Genomic DNA, 20862 nt, shown 5'->3' on the forward strand with positions numbered 1-20862 from the left:
ATAAATTCATTTTTTTTTTCATCCAGGAGTAAAGAAGCAAAAGCAGAAATTTCGTTCAAATAATCGTGCTTTGGTGTGAATAAAACTGTTTCTCTTCTGAAATTTTATTTTAGGAAGTGAAAGATGCAACCGGGTGTGATAAATAGTAGAAATAACTCACATTTGGTGTGAGTTATTTCTACTATTTGTCACATTCGAAAAATTCCGTTGAAAGAAGCAATCCGCTAACAGTTTAACTATAATGAGTTCAAAAATAATCGACTCACTCCAGCAACAAGTTTTAATTTTTTTATCAGAAAAACATAGAAAAACGACATATTTATAGAATCAAAACCTGCCAAATAGATAGAAAGTGGGAGAAAAAAAAAGCTGTGCTTTAGGAACTGAAGAAATAAAACTGCAAAGATAAAAAGCTTTAAGATAAAGATAATTTTTTACTTCCTCACAAACAAAATTTTGAACCTTGGAGTACGTACTAAACCTTGAAATATGTTTTGGTGATTAAGCGTTCAGTCGAGAAGCACCGCCTCTCATGTAAAATATATTTTTCTTTTCGTTGAGGGATGGGAGGTGAGCTGCACGGAATACACGGAACGCAAGAACATTAACCGCAATAATTTAGGGTTTAAAAAAAAAGTTGGTTTAACACTGTTTACCTCTCAAGACCGCTCGTTAGAATCTACACATAAAATTTACAAAAATTCATTGATTATAAATGGGGAAAATTAGTTTATGGAACTAATCTGTAAACAAACTGCTTTTAACATTTAAAAAAAAGAAAAAAATACGCAATTGAGTATCAATTTGACATTTCGTTTTTGTGAAAAATTCGACATACTTTATTGCATTACTTGTGTTGTGTTTCTGTGTTCTTTGTATGATTACGCATTTATTTTTGTTATTACTATCTTATATTATAAACTGGCCCTAAATTAAGTTCTTTTCTGAGTGGTGGGTGCTAGTCATGCTATTGTTATAGCCTTTACTCCCACTTACTCAATCAGGGATTTTCAAATAGACAGGGTGAAATACATTTGTTTGTAATTCCTTTTTTCTTTTTTTTATATGTTAAATGCATTTTTGTAGAAAACATTACCCTGATTGAAATAAAATGAATTGAATTGAAGTCTAACATTTAGAGAAAGCAAAAACTAATAATTCTTTGGATAAAAGAAAGGAAGCAAAGGCAGAAATTTCGGTCTAATAATCGTTAACGTTCGTGCTTTGGCGTGAATAAAAGTGCTCTCACTCCTGAAATTCTATTTTCGTAAGTGTAAGATACAACCGGATATGCAATAGCCCCTTAGTGAAATGGGAAGAAGAAACACTAGCGGCGAATTGAATTATGTAGTTATTTTTAATCATTATTTCCAATAGTACCCCTACGTACGTAGTACGTAAAATAATTCCAAGCAAAGGTAACAATCATTTCAGATTTAATACAGTAAATGAAAAAACGAAATTTATTTCCTCTCCTTCTTCCCCTGAAAAATCGAACTGCATGTAAACATAAAGTGGATGATTTTGCTTCGCTGTTTTTTATTTTTAATTATGAGAAAAGTAAATACAGAAACCTTCATTCTTGTATTTTCAAGAATTATTTGTTTTTTATAAATTTATTTCATTAAGTAATGCTATGTAATCATACATTTTTTTTTAAATGTTTTTTATTCCCGTCAATCAATGAAATGAAAAGAATATGTTTGAATGCGTGTTGGAACACGATATGAGAATGGTGGATCTTCGATCCTGGACGCTCCCCCCCCTGAAAAATTTCTGTGTGCGTCACTGCAAGCAGATATATACAAGCAACTTTTTTAATCTGTTTTCTTCAAAGCGAAAAGTAACGACATTTTTTTAGGAGATAGAGTATAAAATCAATCAGTAAGAGCAAGCTTATAAAATCTTTTAGGATGTTTAAAAAAAAAGGATAAGTTAGAAAATATCGATACATAAGATTTAAAGGGGTAAAGACAAAAATTAAAAGGGGAAAATAGTAAATCACTTATGATGTCAACCCTTTACTTTTAAGCGTGCTTTGTAACATATAATAATAATAGCTAGCCGTATGATGTATCTTCAAAACATAGTTGGCTCTCTGTTTAACGACGGCTTTTCGCGGTCCCAGATGGTCCACTGTAGTTTTAAAAGCATTGTACTTGAGGGCGATTTTTTGTGGTCCCTTGAAAGTCGTTAAACAGAGAGCCAAAAATGCATTTTGAGAATAAAACTTTTATTTCGTAAATTTTAAACAATATCACTATGCAGAAAAATTTAACGATTGCAAAGAGACTGAATAAACGCGAGGCACTTATTATTTATTCCCTCGCTTTCTAAACCAACACGATCCTTTTGATTTGAAGTTTAGACGTTGTATAAAGTTTCTCTTGCACATAACTACGTGTATGATAGAAGAGGAAAATATTTATGTTTGGTTCATTGTTCATTCTACGGCTTTTTTCCTGCATTCACATTCCTCACCAGCCATTATGTAATTAAAGTTTTCATTCAAAAACACGTATCTTTTCCTTCAAGTTAAAATAAATCACATCACGCAATGAAGTGAATAATACTGATGGGGTAAAATGATTTGAAGAAAGAAGGTTATGCTTTTTTTGTATCCTAAGAATTTTGAATGAAATTAAGTGAATTTCACAAACAATGAACGATTAAAATATGTGAAACATATCAACATTCATTCATTTTAAGGACAGCAATACGCATGTAACTTTAAACGTATAATTCGAAAACGTAGCTTCCTGAATGGGGTCGTTTCCAATATTTTAAAAGTATTTTTTTCTGAAAGAACATGCTTAAAAACATAGGATCTCTCCATTTTTTAAACAATTTGTTTGAGTCTAATATTTTCAAAAAAGTATTTAAATCGCTGATCTTTCATTGTTTACATTTCTTGCCGATGACATCACAAATGATGAAATGCCATTCTGTGTTGCCATTCACAGAGCAAAATATTTAATTCGCATCTTTACTCACGTGTATTGGCAACGATAGGGTTGATAGCAAGCGTAGAGCGCAATTTTAATTCGCTTCTTGATTATCATAACGTGGAAACGCGGTACAAAATAAGCCAAAGAGCATCATTTGTGACTTCATCAAGACCACGCTTTGTTTGCAAAATTGAACGTTTTAAAGAATTAATTAAAAAATAACTGTTGGGAAAATGAAAGAATTTTCTGGGTCCATGTTTTTTTTTTTTTTTTTGCTTATTTTATCAATTTCAGTAACTAAAAGTACTACATGTGACTGAAGTAAACTACCCCATTCCGCTCACATCAGGTACCACTTGGATACTAAGAACTAAAAAATACTATTTTTTACCATATCGCAATAATGCTTTGTGAAAGAGAAAACTTGACGCAAATTAAGAAAGGCATCAAATATGGGAAAATAAAATATTGATATTTTGAATAATTTCAGAATGTAAATACTTGGATGTTTTGTGAAAAGAAGTCTGCCGTATAATTTTGAATAAAATTTAAAAATTAAAACATTTTCCAGGCTGGTGACGCGGATCCATCAGAAAAGTTAATCATTCTGAAAGAGTGCTTGCTTTTCGCTACCCATGTTTGGAAATGGCAGTGAGTCATGGCATGAAACGACACTTTCATGAAAATTACAGTTGGGGTAAAGGCGTTGTATAGTTTTTGGCGAGTAATTCTTGTAACGTGTCTATATTGCACCCCTTACGTATCACCCACTAACTTCAAATGATCAAATGTTTGTAAATTGTAAAAAAAGTTGCAAATTACAATAATAAATACAAAGGAGAATCGAAACAAAGTGCTGAATGCGCGATTTATTTTCTTGGAAAAATTCATCGGTTATGAAGGAAAAACAATCAGGAGTCCAGTGATGTCCAAAACACCAATAAGTCCCACGAATTTATGACACAAAATTATAAAATTAATCTAGTACACGAAAATAAATGTTTTGTGAGTACTCTAAATGTATTTCCTTCGTTTATTTATTTAATTTTTTTCAATTGAAAAGATATGCTTTTGGAATGCAAGACTCCCTTGTCAATAATTTCGTTAATTATAAAGAGAAAAACGGACAGAGGAGGGAAAATGTGTTAAAAAAAATCCATGACAAAAACAAATCTAAAACTGCCTTTCAATAATTTCATGATTTTTAGTGCCATTCGTCGAGTTCTTGGGTGTTAAGAGTGAAAAACAAGCCGCGATTCTATTCTTTTTATTTTCTAAATATCTCCACTTGAAACTGCATCATTTCGATAACAAGTGCCTCTCGACTAGCTATCCACATCCACAACACGAAGCGCAAAAGCAACGAAAAGCAGCTAACTGAAGAGGTTGGGACATAACAAACCGGGCAATCATGATACGAAATGCGAGTTGGCCTTGGAAGCAAGCAAAGGGGGAAAAATTTCAACAAATACAAGGGCGGCTTTTAGTAAATGAGTCATCGAGGTCCGGCATGGAGAAAAAATGGTGCAGCGAAAAGGTGATCATTTTTCTACGCAATGCGTTTGTAGCTACGTTGTCTTTTGGAATATCGAAGCTCGTTTCAAGACTTCAAATAAATGGATACTCCCCTAAAAAATTAATTAGCAATGGAGCTCAGCTACTGCGCTTTTTTAATGTCATAAGAATTTTCACACTGTAAATAAGTCAGCTAATTGACGCATTAAAATAATCTCTGAAGGCTACAGTATGGGCTATCACACTTGTTTCGTAAAAAATTAAACTATCCCCCCCCCCTCTTCATACAGAAACTAAGCTCAGTAACAAAATTATTGATAATAAAAAAAAATTTCTTTTTTTACTTGACCACCCCATCGAAAATTTCATAGAACAGCCTCAGCGATGTGATATTTTTCTTTTTTTTTTTGCAAATCGTAACTTGATCTATTTGTACAAAAGTCTAACAGCGGGTGTTTCCATGTTCTTACAATTTACAAATGAAACATATTTTCGTTTTTTTTTAATCAACCAAATGGCACTTGGTTCACGTTACTAAATAAGAAAATAGTTAAATTACCATAATTGCGAGTGATTACATTTGCGCAAAACGTACAGTCTGATCACGGATTGTATGGAAAGACAAACATTCGTTTTACAGCCGGAAATGGACGAATCTATTATTTTTTACCAATGTCAGCTTTTGCAGAAGCAGAGTTTCATTCAAATGAACGGAATACGCGCATCAAATTTGTACTTTCCCCCTTATTCACATAGATTCGTCTTATCTGGACCTTTGAAAATTCCATGCAATCCGTGGTGGGACAGTAGTTGTATCGTTTCTAATCTGAGTTGGATTTTTTCAGTAGATTTGCTTCAGCCATACCAACTGCACACGTTTAATTTAAAACACTTAGTTGTCTTAAAACACGAACGTTGCTACAAAAAAAAAATGTTAAAAAGGTCAGATATATGCTGTAACCAGGGCTTAATTTGCATGGGAACTCACGGGAGTCTGCAGTTCTACTTCTTTTTCAATTTTAAAGAAATAGTCGGAATTCAGGCTCTTAACATATGGAAATAAGTTTTGATGACTAAAAGGTTGCCACATACATCACTGTTGTTAGAAACAGCCCTTGAAATTTGTTTATAATTTACAAACCTTGTACAGTAACGATACCCGATTTTACGATTACCTCAATTTAGTGATATATTTCACTGCTCTGGATTTGACTGCATTGAATGTCTATGCCCCCCGATTTAACGATTAATTTTTCCAGTCCCTTGACAATCGTCAAATCGGGATTGTACTGTATAAACTAACGGCAGAAAAGTGGTTTATATAAGAAAATAATCGATGAGAAATTTGATCACACGTTTAAATTTTTTATTCCACTGGGAAACAACTGAAGAGAAAGAAAAAAAAACCTTTTTACTTAAAAAAAAAAGAACTATGATCAAGCAGGGTAAGCAGACAGTAGTTACACATCTCAAGTGGTTACTTTTTAATGCTTTAATGAATTTAAGATTTGTTTGGAAATAAGATTGAAGTGCTTATTTTTTTTTTTCCAAAGCTTTGCTAATCCTTCTTAAGCAAAACGACATTCAAACGCTATCTGTAGATAAAAGCTGCAATGACGAAACTTTGTTACAAAGTTTAATTCACTTAAGTTGGGAACAGATAAGAATGCAATTAGATACCCGTAAGGAAATAACCGAGAACTTCGTCCAAATGGACATTAATGTTGAAGCACTTGTGATTTGAAATTGGCACAGAGAAGGGGGATAAATCGTATGGAAAAAGAAGAAACTTGCTACCAGGAAAAATACGATCGTAGTTGCGACATCGAACGTCTCCACGCCAAAAATCACCCAACAGGACCCCTCTAAGTGCAGATTACTTTATAAGCCGCAAGGCTCGTTGACCTCATTTCGACATACACATAATAAATAAGCTTCCCAGGAAACCATTTTAATCGTTAAAGAAAAATTTGTGTCACAAAACGCTAAGGGGTTTCGGCAGCATGGGAAAACTTCATTGAGAGATTGTGTTGCAAAATCTAGAAGTCATTCAAAGTTATAACTGATTTTTAAAGAAAGATGCTTTTTTTTTTTAAATCTCCAATATCTAGTTGCAAATACTATTTATGCATTTGAAATAAAGAATAATATTAAAACAAGCTCTTTATAGCAATCATATAAAATAGGATGACGATTTCTTCAACTCTTTTCTCCACAGAAAATGAATTTTATTCGACAAAAAATAATCTTTGTAAGAAACCATCTTATTCTTTTGGTGCAGGGGAAAAAAAAAAACTGAATACTAAAGCCTGAGAAGAATATCATATTATATGGAATCCCTTACACAACAGCGTAAACGATCTTCATATAGCAATACTTCATCACTGTTCAAAAAAAAAAAAAAAAAAACTTCATGATAAAGTTGACTTAAATGCTATGGAAAATAATAGAAACACGTTTGATGCATTTTATTTTGAGATCATTTTTCTATTAAAAAATGATCTAACCTAAAGAAGGTTTCGTGCAACTTTTAAAACCGACAAACCAATTTCATGGATAAAATACAGAAAACTATCTTATTCTTAGTATTAATTAAAATTTAAAAAAAAGACAGAAAAAGAGGCATCTCAAAACTTGCATTTTATCTTAACACACATTCTATTTTCATTAAATACCAAGGCAAACGAAAACGAATCATTAATGGTCGATTCTTATTTTAACATCGAGCGAAATAATCATCTATCTAAACTTTTTCAGCAGAGAAAAATTTTCGTAGAACGAAATTAAGAGACCGAGTGTAAAACTGCTGTTTCCTATTTTATAACTATTTTTAATCAACAAGAATTAACTAAAGACGATTTAAAAAAAAAAAGACTTCGAGAGGTTAAAATTACAGACAGAGAGCATGCCTCAAACGAATACAACTTATTGTTGTGCAAAGCTTAAGTATCTTAAATATTTACCCGCCACTATTTGATAACTCTTATCAATCATTTAACGAGTTTAATTTTAGGCCTCATGCAAAATAGTGATATTCTAACAGTTTTTCATCACCAACTTACCTGCTTTACCTCTGAAAGTATTAAATACGTTATAAATCCATTGCCCGATTCACATGAATTGCATAAGCCCTGCTTTTTTATCTTACTAGAAAAAGCTACAGAAATGCACACGAAAACTTCTTTCAGTTATACTATTTAAGAACTGTTTAAATATTTATTCTGAATCATTACGATAAAAAAATATTACTAATAAATTCATTTTTTTTTCAGTCACACTAAATTTTCAAACTCTTTCAAAGCAGTTGACAATTGGAAAAAAAAAAAAAAAGAGACTACCGATACTAAAATCAATCTAATACTACGGTCAGTAACACATAAGCTGCTATGCAATAGGCTAGTCTTTGAAATCAAATTAATAGTTAAAATAAGAACGTGAAATAAGTTAATTATTCTGTAAAGAAGCACCCGAAATATAATTCATAACTTGAATGTATTTCCGAGTAAAAAAATTTGTACAAAACGAAGAAATGATTTATCGTACTTGCGTTGACGATTATAACGCAAAAAATTCTATAGGTCAGCACAAACGGCGCTTTCGAGGCGATCGAATCCTACTCATGAAATGCCGAGTAGAATGTTGACTTGAAACTCGCTGCAGAGAGAGAAATATGGATCGCCATTTTGCTTTTTCGGAGCAACAGAGTGACAGTCAGCGATTTAAAAAGGAACATTTCATAGAACCAATGCATATCGTACAATGAAGAAACAAATAGCAGCTGGGAAAGCAAGGAAAGATACGATAGCACGAGGACAAAGGACAACGATAATGTGGAATTAAATTTACAAAGTGGCGCAATGCACAGCCGAAGCTTTGTAGACTGACTGAGCAAGCATACAACGTGGCTGCCTGACGACAGCCAGCTACCAGGAAGAAAGAAAGGCAAATGGCGTCCTCTTTTCCAACGAGCGCGGGGAGAAGAAATATTACGCAGTGAGCAACGTATGAACGGTGCTCTTGTGTTTCCTGATACACAAGCCTGTGGCAACTGGCGTGCTAAAAATTTAATATTCAAGAGCTAGAAAACGCCCTCGAAACAAATTTAAGAGGAAATAAACAATTTTCCAAAAAAAAAAAAGGATGATCAAATTTAACTGTTAGCGACATTAAGAAATGTAAACATACCACTTCAAAATTGCGCCTTTCAATCACATACCAGTCTGGTTTTGTATCGGCAGGTGTGTTTCTGAAATTTTTCTTTTAAACAACCATATTTTCACCCCATAGAATGAAGAACGTCATATTTTATTTTTCAATTATTGCTCAAATATGAACTGAAATATGTGGGAAAGAAGTATGATTTTATTTATTTGTGCGAAGTTCTTTCATTATTTATTTACCACTTAAATTTAAGGAGAAAAGGATTAAATTTAATTTGTTTAAAAAAACTGCAACGGACACTCGTCAGAAGAATGGACGAATTAAAAAACAATTTTTGAAATCACCAAATGTTTAAAGGTTGTTTTCCCCGCTACAGATATAACATCGACAAGAAAATCACATTAATTGAAAGGAATAAAATATTTCTCACTACAATTTCCGCCAATATTTCACTTATTCGCAAAACAATAACGATAAAATGATACAATTATCGCCATATATGGGATATATTGCCATATCAAGAGGCAATATAAATTTTACAGAATTTTCGGCTGGTTTGATGCCAATTTTTACGGGTTATTATTTATTTATTTATCAAACTACAACAGGTGGAAACTAGGTTTCAAGAGAGGAGCATTGAGCATTTTTTGTCGGATAGCGTAAGATTTCTTATCGAAGAGAATTTCATAGCAAGAAGGGGGGGGGGTCTTTCATTTACCGAACGATATTTAAAATTCAATTATTGTTGCAAAGGTTTAGATAATAACTTCGGGAGAGAAACATCGTTTTCGAGAGGTTTAAAAGTAAAGAATACCGTTAAATCGACAACCGACGAACATCTTTTTGCGCACATATTCATCCAAACCTCAAAATATTATCAGTACAGAGAGATTTATCGTAATCTGGATATTTCTGCTGCGAAGTTTTATCGTGCATTATACCACCAGGCCTGAAAATTTGGTAGGAATGCGCTTATGAAGATAAAGATTTTTAAGTAACTAATCAAGAATCACGAGCATGTATTAATTCTGATATATAAAATACTGAAATGTTTACTTTATTTGGGGGGACAACTTACAGGAATTTAACTATCTCCTGAGCAGTTACCTAGTAATTTTACATTTGTACACATAGAAGAGGTTGCATAATTTTTAATAAGAATTTTTTCCTCATACATTCCCTAAATAATTCTTTTCGTAGTAAAATGTTATTTCTAAAGAAAACACGTTTTAAACTTAAGGTTTTGGAAGCATTCGATCGTCACACGAACCTCTTAAAAAAGATACTTCGTTATTCGTACGAAACGTGCAAATTAAAAATATGTACCCCGAAGTAAAATTTTTCCCGATAAAATTCAATCATTATCGCTACAAAGGGAAATTGTATAGAGGGATATCATTTATGAAAATAACAGTGAAGGATCATTATGAGTCTAGAATTAATTTAATGCATTCTCTACTACAATATTGATAACATTTAAATCTAAGTGCATAATTCATTTTATACGCAGCTTCAACAAGCATTACAGTACAGATTTTTAAATAGCTTACGTTAAGCTTAATCTTATTAGCTTAAAATATCATTGTAGATTCAATTTTAATATGCTATGTCAATAAATCGATCCGGACCGTATTTTACTATTACTGTGAACACGATTTCAAAAAACTAATACTCGCTTATCCAAAACACAGGGTATACGAAAAATAATAATTCTGAAAATATCAATATAACTTCGGATTATTTATTAAAGTGAGTCTTTGAAAAATTACACTTAAACGACGGGTCTGCGTAAAGGCGCTCATTACCGTAAACAACGACGGACATCGAAGGAAACATGTGCTCACAAATAAATAAGCAAAGCAATTAGGGTTTAAGGAATACTTAGGGATCACACTTATAATAAAATCTTAAATAAGGAAAAATCAAAATAAAAAAAGGCAAAGCACTTGCTAAAATTAAATGCATAAACAAACAGGCCAATATTATAGCGCTAAAAAATATGCTATCAATAAAAACGATAATATAAAAGCTTTTATCAGCTATTTCTCTCCCTTTCAAACATAAACACAGCAGTCTCACTCACACACAGCATTGCCAGCTGACTGACTCACCGTGGCTACTTACAACTAGTAAATTCCAACGTGCGATGGTAATCCATATAGGCCAGCATAATAATAAAAATCAACATAAGATGTGGCATAAACAAAGGAGGAATAAATCAAGAACGGAATGCTGGTCTATTTTGCACACACACACACACGAATTAAGAAGAGATATTAATCCAAGGTGGGCTTTCGAATTTTTGCAGAAGCACACGTACCGTTTAAAGTGATCCAGAATACGCTCCTCGCGGATGGTATGTGGTAAATTTCCGACCCAAAGGTGCCTAGTCTCTCTAACCATCTTGCACCAACGTCCACATCAGGGAGACATTTCGGGGCTGACACCATAGGATCGCAATAAACATTATCCCTCACGCTATGTTTTTCTTCGAGTCCACACGCTTCCACGCTAGAAACTCGGTGCTTGGTATGACGTCATTTGACTGATCTCGCTGGAGCGCTCTCAAGGGTTGCCATAGCATGCTGGAGAGTTGGCGCCAAGGAGCCAGATGCGATTCCCGCGCTAGCAGAAAAGCAGCCAGCGGGAGGTTTCTTGGCGATGCTGCTTCCCCAACTTCAGAACTATCTGAAACATTGTACCCAATTTCCTTGTTTTTGTGTGCTTTTCAGGGGCATCAAATCGCAAAACATTCTTTTATCTTCTGCACAAGAAAAACTACGATTATGCATCTGTATCATTCCAAGGTTTTCTTTCAGTTTCTAAAGAATTTTAAGCAAAGTTTATGTTTTAAGAATGGTGTTAATTTTGGAGAATGCCGAGAACATTTTTGCATTGCAACACTGAATGGGGTCGTTTCCAAAATTTTAAAAGTATTTTTTCTGAAAGAGCATGCTTAAAAACATAGGATCTGACCATTTTTTTTAATAATTTGTTTAAGTTTAATATTTTTTTAAAAATACTTTTTTTTTCCTTTCCATAAATACATGAACATGGAGCTAAAAGTCTTGTTGGAAGAAAAAATGAAATATTAAAATTATTGCTTGAAAGTGACCAGAAAAATTATTCTTCTTTTTTTTTTTAGTTAGTGGAACAAATGAATTGTTATTTAAAGACAAAGAAAACTTAAAAAAAAAAAAAAATCTGTGACCTACTTCCCCCAATTAATTCTAATTTGAATTCCGAAACTTTGAATTCAAATTATGTTTTTCGCAATCACGAGTTGCGACAAGACCCTACTGATTAGAGTTATTGTTTCTAGAAACGGCTCCCCCCCAAGCATGTCCCTCCTCCTGGGTGGTTACGTGGGTATAGTTGTGTGTGTGTAGGCTTACGTGTGTGCACGTAGGCGTGTGTATGTGTGTAAAGGCGTGCGCGCGTAGGGGAGTGTGTAGGACATGGACGCCACCGTCCAGCAAAAGTGGATTCCGGTGGACAGTGGTCAGGACCAGCCGCGCCGCCGCCGCTGGACGGTGGTGCTGCAGCCCTGGTCCAAGCTGAAAAAGGAACCGTAACGTCAAGGACAGTCAAATGAAAGCAATACGCAATCGTGATTGCTCAAAAAAAAAATAAATAATAATAATAATTTGAATTTTGTCATCTTGAATTCAAATTATGTTTTTCGCAATCACGAGTGTGTGTTTGTGTGTGGGGGGGGGGTATGTGTATGTGTGTAGGCATGTGTGTTTGTGTCTGTGTGCAGTCATGAGTGTGTGGGTAGTTGTGTGTATGAGTGTTTGTGTGCGTGGGGGCGGGGTATGTGTATGTGTGTGTAAGCATATGTGTTTGTGTCTGTGTGCAGGCATGAATGTGTGGGCAGTTGTGTGTATGTGTAGGTGTCTCTATGCATGCGTGAGTGTATGTGTGTAGGGGTATGTGTGTGTATGGTGGTGTTTGTGTATGTGTGTGTATGTGTTTGTGTGTGCATGTGTGTTGGTGCGTGTATGCATGCGTGTGTGTGTAGGATATGGACGCAACCTGGAGACGGTTTTCGCTAGAGGAGCAGCATCGTGAGGCCGGTCGACGCGACGGGTGGTGCTGGCAGAGGGTGGCGCCGCGCCGGTGGGAAAAATGATAGCACGCCAAAAACAGTCAAATGAAAGCAATAAGCAATCGTGATTGCTCAAAAAAAAACCTCCCAACATTTAGTACAACTTACAAAAACATAGTAAAATGACAAAATATTATTTTGTTTTCAATAATTCATATGTTAGAAGTGTATAATGATTGAAATATTAAGTACAAAGTCAAAATAATAAAAATAAAATAATAATAAGAAGAAACAATACCGACAGTAATAATGGATTCTCAACATTTTTTTTTTCTTAACCTTTTTAAGATCCCGAAATTTTCATCAGATTTTTTTTCTCCGAAATATCCAAATACAGTTTAACCTGCATTTTATCCTATTGCTATTTCTTATTTTGCTTAAAAAATAAAAAGTTTTTCAATGAAATTAATGAATGCAACAAACGCCCAAAGTTGCACGTAAAATAATAAATAGGGATACAAATTTTGAAAAATAATGTAACGCTTTGAAAACTTAATCAAATAATTGAAAAACCGAAGCAAAGGCGGAGTAGGCGTAATCAGAATTACGACGCAAATTCAAGTATACCATTTAAAAGCTTTTTAGAACAACGATTTCGCAAAATAACTCTGGATAATAAAGGGTGTGAGAAAAACCTTACCTTTTAGAATACATTTTCATCCAAAAATCAAAAATCTTCTAAAAATAAAACAACGTAACACTACATAAAACATTACAACCGATATTCCATGGAACAACATATTGTAAAACTTTGAAAAAAATTTATTGGTGGAACTGAAAATCATCAGACGATTTTTAAATAATGCTTGGAAAATATCTGGAGGTCTAAATAAAAGTTAAAGTATTTGCTAAAGTCATGGATTGAACAAATAAAATTGCAAAATCATGAAAAAACAATTCGCAACTCCAGAGCTCGAATACGCTACCTTGCGGTGATTTATAAAATTGCCGAAAAGGGAAACATTGCGTTCCACGTGTTCCATTTTGGGCAAAACAAGCAGTTTGTTATGTTTTTATTTATTTATTTATTTGCATAATTCATCATTTGGAATCGTCACCCGCAACAGCGTAATATCAAAAATGTCTGCTAAAAAACTGCGAGTACACATTTTATTTACCTTGCTCTGAGTGAATTTGAATAAATATTAGTTTTTCATTTCGATGAAAACGAACAGACTTAATAACATTGGCTGGACACTAGAGCCATGCTGAAAAATTACTGCTGTTCCTTAACCTAATTCCACACAATTGATTTAAATAACCTTATTACTAAAAGCATCTAACTGAAATGGACATAGTATGCAAATAAATATTCTTGAAAATATTTGTCGCAGAACGGATTGAAAAATCCAGAAAGAACGTTAAGAATTTGAGCAATAAAAAATAAAAGCTTGGAATTTCTGACGCTGAAATAGTGCGCCAACTTAGGGCTATGGTTTTAGTATTGTGTGAAAGAATAATGTATCTTGATAAGATTTCGCTTATCAGTTAAATCATAAATGACGAATGAATTAAATGCATGATGATTTATATATAATACAGAGAACTGCCACTATGTATCCGTGAGCATTTTGTAGATGATTTACACAGCATAGAATGACAGAATTTTGGCATTTAGTTGAGAAATAGAAACATATATAAAACAGCGAGAATTAAGTAGTCGAGAATTTTTTAGTAAACCGATTCGAAGAAATAACTTAATTACATAAATAAAACAATTTGCTCAGGCTAAATAAAAGAATGAAATACGTATCATCTTCCTCTTTTGATATTCAATCATAGAGACGTACCGAGTAGCACTTTGGCCGAGTAGCCGAGTACCGAGTACTCGGCCTTTCACAACTCGGCCGAGTTACCAAGTACCAATTATGTTTTAAGAAGAACCACCGACACACATGTGATGAATTTTGAACTTATCGGAATAGTAGTATAGAACTCCTTGTCCATATAATAGTTTTTAAAACTAAATTCCTACTGAAATTTAATTACGCATTATATAAACAATTTTGTTTGTGTCAAAAATTTTACAAAAAAAATTATTTTTAAAATTAAAAATAAATAAATAAAAGGTATGATTAATCAAGTTGGAATTAAAACAAATTACAGTGAAATCCCTCTAATGCGGACACTAACAGGACACTTTTTTTTTGTCCGCAATAGAGAGGTGTCCTCAGGACATAGGTTAAATAATGTTATTTGCATTGGAACTGGGGAATTAAAAATTGTCCACATAACAGGGGTGTCCGCCTTTGAGAGGTGTCCGTTAGGAGGGGTTTCACTGTACACCAATCAATTGTAGTTTTAGTCCGCCAAACATAAATAATTTTTAAAAGCAGATAAAACAAATGTGCAGGAACACTGGAGACACGTGTTTCTGACCCCCGTTACAAGGAACGTCTTTTTTAGTGCATAACATGTGAGCTAAAGAATGTAAAGACATACGACAAAAAAATCCAACTTTTGTCGGATGCCTTTAAATCCACGAGCTCCCATTTTGTGCATTGAAAAAGAAATTCCTTGTAACGCCAAAACATGTGTCTGCATTGTTCCTGCACTGTGCTTTTAACGTTGTTTTATTTTCTATTATTTTTTAAGCAAAGGTATTTTTATATTTTTTATAACTAATTTTTGTTTGTAGCAAAAATCCATTTTTAATATAAAAATTCTATATTTTCTATACTTACCTTTTTTGCATAATTTTTAATAAATAAGTTTTATTAACTTTGGGGACATTAAAATAAAGATTTATTCCATTGAAGCATTACAAACTTCATTATTCTCAAAATTTAAATTTGGCTTATAAATTTTAATTGTAAATGATTGCAGAATATAATGTTTGCTCTTTTTTTAATAAATTTTAGTATCTGTCTTGGACAATACTCAATTTTTTGCAACTACTCGGTATTGGCCGAGTATCTGATCAGAATTTGGCCGAGTACCGAGTACTCGGCAAATTGGCCCAGTAGGCCGAGTACCGAGTAGTTGCCGAGTACTCGGTACGTCTCTATTCAATCATATATAGTCATAAAAATAAATTATCTAGTATTGAATGTTATTTTTGACAGTCTTACGGTCAAGTATGTGCACTATGTGATAAAAATGTCAACAAATGCCGGAAATGTCACGAAACTGGACATAACTACTAATGTATAGAAAAAAAACAGTACAAAATGAAAATGTTGTTCGAAAGGAACCAAAAATTTATGAATATCGAACTCAACATCGTGAAAATGGCTGCTTCAGAACAACTTACTGTGTGTTTTACATTATTTTGTTACTTTCCATAATACTTTTTGATTTCTCATATCTTTCTACATGGGTCAGAATAACCAAAAGACTTCGAAAAATCTTTTCAAAAGAATGAAGAACAAAAAAATTATACATACGAACAAAAATTTCTGTCATTTACTAAGCTTCGAAGCAATTTATATGTTACGGCGTGCGTTTGTTTTACCTTTTTCATCCGCCATTAGACAGTGGCTGCAGCGACCCCTATAGTTTGTTGGAGTTGCGAATAATTTAAAACATTAATTTTAAACACTAGTTTATAAACATTATATTTCACTAGACAATTTAAAACTGCATAAAATATCAAGTATTCGTGTTAGTACCGATCCAGAAACACGATTTCATTGTAGTAATAAATTCCAAATAACAAAAAAGAAAATAATATCGTCTTTACTTGGCAACAATTTATATTTTTTCTAATGTTTTAGCATTAATAAACGAATAATGAATTTTTCCTTCGATTAATCTTCATATTTTAAAAAAGTAAAGTTGATCATTTGTTGTATTATTCAACAAAATATAAAAAGGAAATTTTTTTGAAGAATAACGTTCAATCTGCAATCTCAGTTGGCAACTGCTTTATTAGAACCGGTCAAGAATGAATATATTGATATAATCAAATGCGAAATTAGCATTCATATTTCATTTGCTAAATGAAGCTTCTTGCGGCAACATTATTAAACAAAATTACAGCTATTTCAGGAAGAATGTTCCAACCATAGACTAATAATAAGAGTAGACCGAGCTATGGCAACCCTTTTGCTGCTCATAAACCAAACCATGTGACTGGTGGATATCCTAGCAACAGCGGGCGTTAATCGTAGCAGACGATCAACGCCAGCGCGAAATAAAATAAATAGAATTTATGGAACACGGAAGAATCATCTTTTATGGAGTCCGATTTGTAAATTTGTTATTCTAATTTGTAAATATTTTGTTAATATAGTGAGTTTTTCGTTTAGATAGTATTGTGCATTTTCTTAAGTCAATTTCAATAACTCTCTAAGCAATAAAAGATGCAAGCGACCAAGAAGAATCAGCAAACGGTAAGATTTTTACCTACAGTTTCAATTTAAGATACCGATTAGTACATTTTTGCGTTAACGCAAAACGTTTACGCCATTTCGTTCACGCCAACGCTGACAGCTCCAAATGAAATAAAAGTTACCGAAAACTGATCAAAAACTATTACTAATGTCAAAATAATGCATAACTAAAAGAAAAACAGTTCAATCTCTGCACCTGGAAGTTTTTTTTAATGAAAACACATTGTCGTAAAATACATGTCGAGTGCCAAACTGTAGATAATGCTGCCATCTAGCAACCATGCTGCCAAAGTCTTCGCCAAGCCCTTCCACTAGTCACATGATACATCTATGAACCAATTTTCTTCATCAGCAAGAATGAGAAAGCTCGGTCTACTCTTATTATTAGTCTATGGTTCCAACTAAATGTCATTGTTCTTTAGTTCACAGGAATTCTTTAAAATTGTATTTATCGGAAATATTTTGGCTATCACTTATTATTATAAAAATAATAAGATAATTTTTTAAAAAGAATTAATTAATTTAAAAATTAATAAATAATAATAATATAACTACAACACCGACAATAATAATAATAACATAACAATAAAAACGATAATAATAAGAGTAATTGTCATTATTATTATTGTTATTATTATCATAATTAGGGATTCCAAAGGCTCAACATTCAAAAATTAAAATTAAAAAAATTAATTTGAATTTTGACATTTTGAATTCAATTTATGTTTTTCGCAATCACGAGTGTGTGTATGTAGGCGTGTGTGTTTGTGTCATCTTATGATGCGTAATTGTTTTTTATTTTCAAGTATATTGAAATTTAAAGCCAAAGTGTAAAATTACGTTAATGAAGGGCAGATATCGTCGGCAGCATGCTAAATTAATGAATGTGAAAATTGGCACTTTTCAGGAGAGCCCCAAAACAAGACCCCCCCCCCCCACCTGACGCGTTTGGTTATTTTCAGTGTTTTAATTTTTATAGATAACTTTAAGTGCACAAAACTAACGTTTGAAGTAGTTGTAATTAGTGGGTAACCCTTTTTGAGCGCTACGGAAAGCCATCGAACTTGAAAAATGCGATTCGCGATTTTCCACTTTCGTGAGTTTAGCATGGTGCAGACGCTATACGTATATGAGTAAAAATGTCACATTCGTGCAAGTGGACCGAACAAGCTATTAATCATTATAACTAGAAACCAGCTTGCGAGAAAAACTGTAAAACCATAAGTGCTAAAGGCAAGGCCCGACTAACTAAAAGTGAGGCCCTAGGCCCACAATAATTTGGAGGCCCCTGAAGGTTCTATACTGGAATACAGTGGTTGATTTACAGATTTGGGGACCCAACAGAATGTTTTTTTTTTGGGGGGCCCCTTTGTTTATCACAGAATTATGTAAATCATTTATCATGTGCGTTTATGAATCTCCTTAGGGGCCTCTCGTAATTGAGACATGGTAAATTTGCTACGGACAGAATTAATAAAAATTCTCCTTTAAGAATGTTTTTTTCCCATTTAAAAAAAAAAAATATTCTTTTAAAAATACCAGTATTTGTCACATAGTTGTAATGTTATGCATAATTCTTTATGTAATTTGGAAAGAATAAACACCTTCCTTTTTACATAAAATTCTTTATGTAAAAAGGAAGAAGGGCCACAGGCCCAGGCCTAGTGGGCCTGTGCGGTAATCAGGCCCTGGTTAGAGGAGAGAAATTTTGGTGTAACACGGCTGCTCAAAGTATCATATTCCAAGGAACAGTTTAACTTTTCAATTCAAGAAAAAACAAACAAGGTAAAAAAAAAAGCCTAAAAAAGTAGCCTAAAATCAAAACTAAGTACACAGGTGCTACTTAAATAACCCTTACATTGAAATATTCAAAAGATCCATTGCATGTAGGGGAATGTGGGGCAAAGTGAAATAGTTAAGATGACTTACTTTTTTCAAAATGCACTAGTTGGAAATTTATTTTGAAAATTACGATCCATAAAGATAGAACTATATATTTTATAATACAAACTTGCATCGAAACATTATATTTTATTTTTGGCAGTATATTTGTACCACCAAAAACAAGTGGAAATTTTTCACTCCTTTTTTTCATGGGGCAAAGTGAAAAATAAGATATTTTTCGAATGAAATATTTTCTATTCGGTTTATTAAAAATATTTTTGATCAAAGAAAGTGATTAAATAAAAGAATGAATGAATAAATGAAAAGGAAATGAAACGATAAACGAATAAAATAAATAAATAAATACGTTAATAAATGAAGAAAAAAACAGTTGATAAAATAATGAATGAATGAGGAAATAAGTGAATGAATGAATAAATAAGGGAATTACTAAATGATGGAATGTAAGTGAAATACTTAATACTTGAATACGTAACTGATTTGATTAAAGATTGAATAAGTGAATGAAACGAACTATTTCACTTTGCCCTCATGCACTTAACTAACTGTACAAAGCATTTAAGTTACAAATAAGCTTAATATTAAACAAATAAATACTGTACTGAATATTAGTAGGTATCAATTAATATTTAAAATGTTAAAAACAAGAACTTTATCAATTAAGAATAACAAAAATAATTTTTGACACTACAAAAAATTACAATATGAGTATCCATTTTTGAAAGTTGCTTGTATTATCATATTTTTTGATTATCAGGGGCAATTTTTTCTTGTCTGGAATAGGCTACATGTGTTAGTATATAGTTAAAATATTACTAAATAGGTGGCGCTAAAGGCAGAGTAAATATTTCATCATTTCACTTAGCACCGATATTTCATTTTGCCGCACATTCTTCTACTATAAAACAATGTAATATGAGATTTTAAATAATAATAATAAAAAAAAAACAATCTAAAACTTTGAAGAATTTTGTTCTTCTTCAGTTTAGAATGCTTTGAAAGAAATAAGATATATAAAAGCTATATACGAATAGGCCAGGCACTATTCTTCTTTTTGTAAATCGACGACTTTTTGAACTAATCCGTAACTAAATAACAAAAGTTCTTCCATTCAAAATGAAATTTCAAAACTCTGTTTTTACATCAGTTTACACATATGTCTAATAATATATGCTGGAAAATGAGAAAATGTTGATGTTATAAATTTTTATAAGGGTAAAAATTAGAATCATCAAAATCTCATGTCAAATAACATTGAATATGAATATTACTTAAGTTGTAAAATATTACTTTGCGCGCAATTTTGAAGAGATAGACAAAAATTACATTCGTAATCGGTTTGCTGGTACTGCAGTGGTAACATTGTGGTCAGTCTTAATGGCTCACCATTTTCGTGATGTACGCTATATGAATTGAATAATTTTCTGGGGCTTTTTTTTTAATTGAATGCAAACATAATGAATTTATAGATTTTCATTTTACTCTAAGGAAATGCTTTAGTATACTGTAATAGTATTGACTCTGTAATGGATATGTTTGTATTTTAATATCAAACAGATAAGACTTGGTATTAACTCTCTCGAAACTAGTTTAAAAGCTGTACTATTGCATGATTGAAACACGTTGCCTTCGGTCCTACGGTGACGGTGTCACTACCATATTCAGTCAAAATGAAGGAAACATATGGAGATTTGTATGTCTTTTTTAGATAAAATTTAGTACAAAACATATCATGGGACAATTATTTCTGGCCTAAGATGAAATTAAACAAATTTTATTAATAATAATAATAAAAAAAATTAATTTGAATTTTGACATCTTGAATTCAAATTATGTTTTTCGCAATCACGAGTGTGTGTATGTAGGCGTGTGTGTTTGAGTGTACGGG

The 20862-nt window shown here is 32.6% G+C and overlaps 1 protein-coding gene across 1 annotated transcript in view; it reads right to left on the reverse strand.

Annotated features, from left to right (window-relative positions):
- LOC129226302 (msx2-interacting protein-like) overlaps positions 1–11126 on the reverse strand; it is a 167405-nt gene extending 156279 nt beyond the window's left edge. The window contains exon 1 of the mRNA XM_054860906.1: positions 10945–11126. Coding sequence (XP_054716881.1) covers positions 10945–11027 — 83 coding nt within the window. The 5' untranslated portion in view covers positions 11028–11126. The remainder of the gene's footprint in view (positions 1–10944) is intronic.
- Positions 11127–20862: the final 9736 nt, after the last annotated feature.

Source organism: Uloborus diversus, chromosome 7 (assembly GCF_026930045.1).
Source record: "Uloborus diversus isolate 005 chromosome 7, Udiv.v.3.1, whole genome shotgun sequence".
In the NCBI taxonomy this organism is placed as follows: domain Eukaryota; kingdom Metazoa; phylum Arthropoda; class Arachnida; order Araneae; family Uloboridae; genus Uloborus; species Uloborus diversus.